The sequence below is a fragment of the Canis lupus genome, chromosome 14, assembly GCF_003254725.2.
Source record: "Canis lupus dingo isolate Sandy chromosome 14, ASM325472v2, whole genome shotgun sequence".
In the NCBI taxonomy this organism is placed as follows: Eukaryota; Metazoa; Chordata; class Mammalia; order Carnivora; family Canidae; genus Canis; species Canis lupus.
Window position 1 is genome coordinate 1,803,054 of NC_064256.1, and position 2,133 is coordinate 1,805,186.

At 39.6% G+C, this 2,133-nt stretch overlaps 1 protein-coding gene across 1 annotated transcript; it reads left to right on the forward strand.

Moving 5' to 3' along the window:
* Positions 1–618: 618 nt before the first annotated feature.
* Positions 619–1,599, forward strand: LOC112665343 (olfactory receptor 2T33-like). Its single transcript, XM_025454997.1, has one exon. The coding sequence runs from the start codon at positions 661–663 to the stop codon at positions 1,597–1,599; it is 939 nt and encodes a 312-aa protein (XP_025310782.1). The 5' UTR covers positions 619–660.
* The last annotated feature ends 534 nt before the right edge of the window (positions 1,600–2,133 follow it).

Here is a 2,133-nt window from a genome sequence, read left to right on the forward strand (position 1 = left end):
GTATACATAAACCACATCTTCTTTATTCATTCATCTTTCGATGGACACCGAAGCTCCTTCCACAGTTTGGCTGTTGTGGACATGGCTGCTAGAATAATGTCTTCTACTTCTGACACTTGAAAATATGACTTCTCTTATTTGGAAAGAAAAAAATGCCTTCCCAGATTAATCAATGTAAGAAAAATTATCAGATTTTGGTAGGTTTAAATAAATTTTTTGTGTTATATATACATATTCCTCATTAATAAGTGCCTAGCTTTTATATTTCTGAACACATTAATTTAATTCAGCTACTAAGAATGTTGATTATTCATAATAAAAGCAAATACAAACATAAAGGAAAAGGTGAATAGTTTACTTCTTCTGCATGATGTTGATATCAAATAGTACAAGATATGCTGACAACTTACACTCAATTTATCATGAAATTTTATTGATGATACCATTTAAGCAAATAAACTTGAGAAAAATTATTTAAAAGGTAGAATTAATTTTATCCTCAAGTTAAAAACCCTGCAAATCACTGATGAAGGATTCTAAATAGATTTCAACACTTTTGAGCAAATGATTTTCATGAAAAATGTAATTGAAATAGAACACTGTAAATGATGAAAACTATCAAATATTTCTTCATTTGCAGAGTTATTCCTTTCTGAAATCATGAACATCTGGAACACCACCTCAGATTTCATTCTCCTGGGACTCTTTAACTACACAGAAGCCCACCTATTTCTCTTTGTGATGATTCTGACAATTGCCTTCAGCTCCCTGGTGGGCAATGCCCTCATGATTCTCCTGATTCACCAAGATTTCCAGCTCCACACACCCATGTACTTCCTACTGAGTCAACTCTCCCTCATGGACATGATGCTGATCTCCACCATTGTGCCCAAAATGGCAGCTGACTACTTGAGTGGCAAGAAGTCCATCTCCCCTGCTGGCTGCGGGTTGCAGATATTTTTCTTCCAAACTTTGGGAGGGAGTGAGTGCTTCCTCTTAGCAACCATGTCCTATGACCGCTATGTGGCTGTTTGCCACCCACTGAGGTACCCCATTCTCATGAGCTGGCAATTATGCCTGAGAATGACAGTGGGGTCCTGGTGCTTGGGGGCAGCTGATGGGCTCATGCAGGCTGCTGCCACCCTGAGTTTTCCATTCTGTGATGCACATGAGATCAATCATTTCTTCTGTGAGGCCCCCACTCTGGTGCGTTTGGCTTGTGCTGACACGTTTGTTTTTGAGTATGTCATGTATATCTGCTGTGTATTAATGCTGCTGGTTCCGTTTTCTCTCATCCTGATTTCCTATAGTCTCATCCTTGCTGTGGTTCTCCAGATGCGTTCTAGAGAAGCCCGCAAGAAAGCTTTTGCCACCTGCTCCTCACATCTGACTGTGGTGGGACTCTTTTATGGAGCAGCTATTTTTATTTACATGAGACCCAAATCCTACAGGTCAGCTAACCACGATAAAGTGGTGTCAGCCTTCTATACTATCTTCACCCCAGTGCTGAACCCCATTATCTACAGTCTTAGAAACAGTGAAGTCAAAGGAGCCCTGAGAAAGTGTATGGGTCAATGTGCTACCATAAATCATGAGTAAGAGTACATTTGTTTGCACTAAATTTCAAGCTCTTACAATACTGACTGTGTGAGATTTCTGAAAGAATAGTTATATATGCATTATGTCTGTTAATTGTTAACATTTTGCTTTGAAATGCAGGCACAACTCTATATTTACCATTTTTCATGCATAACAATTTATTGTATTTAAAAATTGTTTAACACCCAGGGCTCATCCCATCAAGTGCCCCCCTCAGTGCCTGTCACCCATTCACCCCCACCCCCGGCCCTCCTCCCCTTCCACCACCCCTAGTTCATTTCCCAGAGTTAGGAGACTTCCATGTTTCTTCTCCCTTTCTGATATTTCCTGAAAATGTCAAAGTTACACAGGGCAATTTACACATTTAATGAAATCCCTATCAAAATACCATGGACTTTCCTCAGAGAGTTGGAACAAATCATCTTAAGATTTGTGAGGAATCAGAAAAGACCCCGAATAGCCAGGGGAATTTTAAAAAAGAAAACCATAGCTGGGGGCATCACAATGACAGATTTCAGGTTGTACTACAAAGCT

Bases quoted from the DNA above. Each gene is read 5' to 3' on its own strand.
- LOC112665343 (XM_025454997.1), top strand. From the start codon at position 661: ATGAACATCTGGAACACCACCTCAGATTTCATTCTCCTGGGACTCTTT.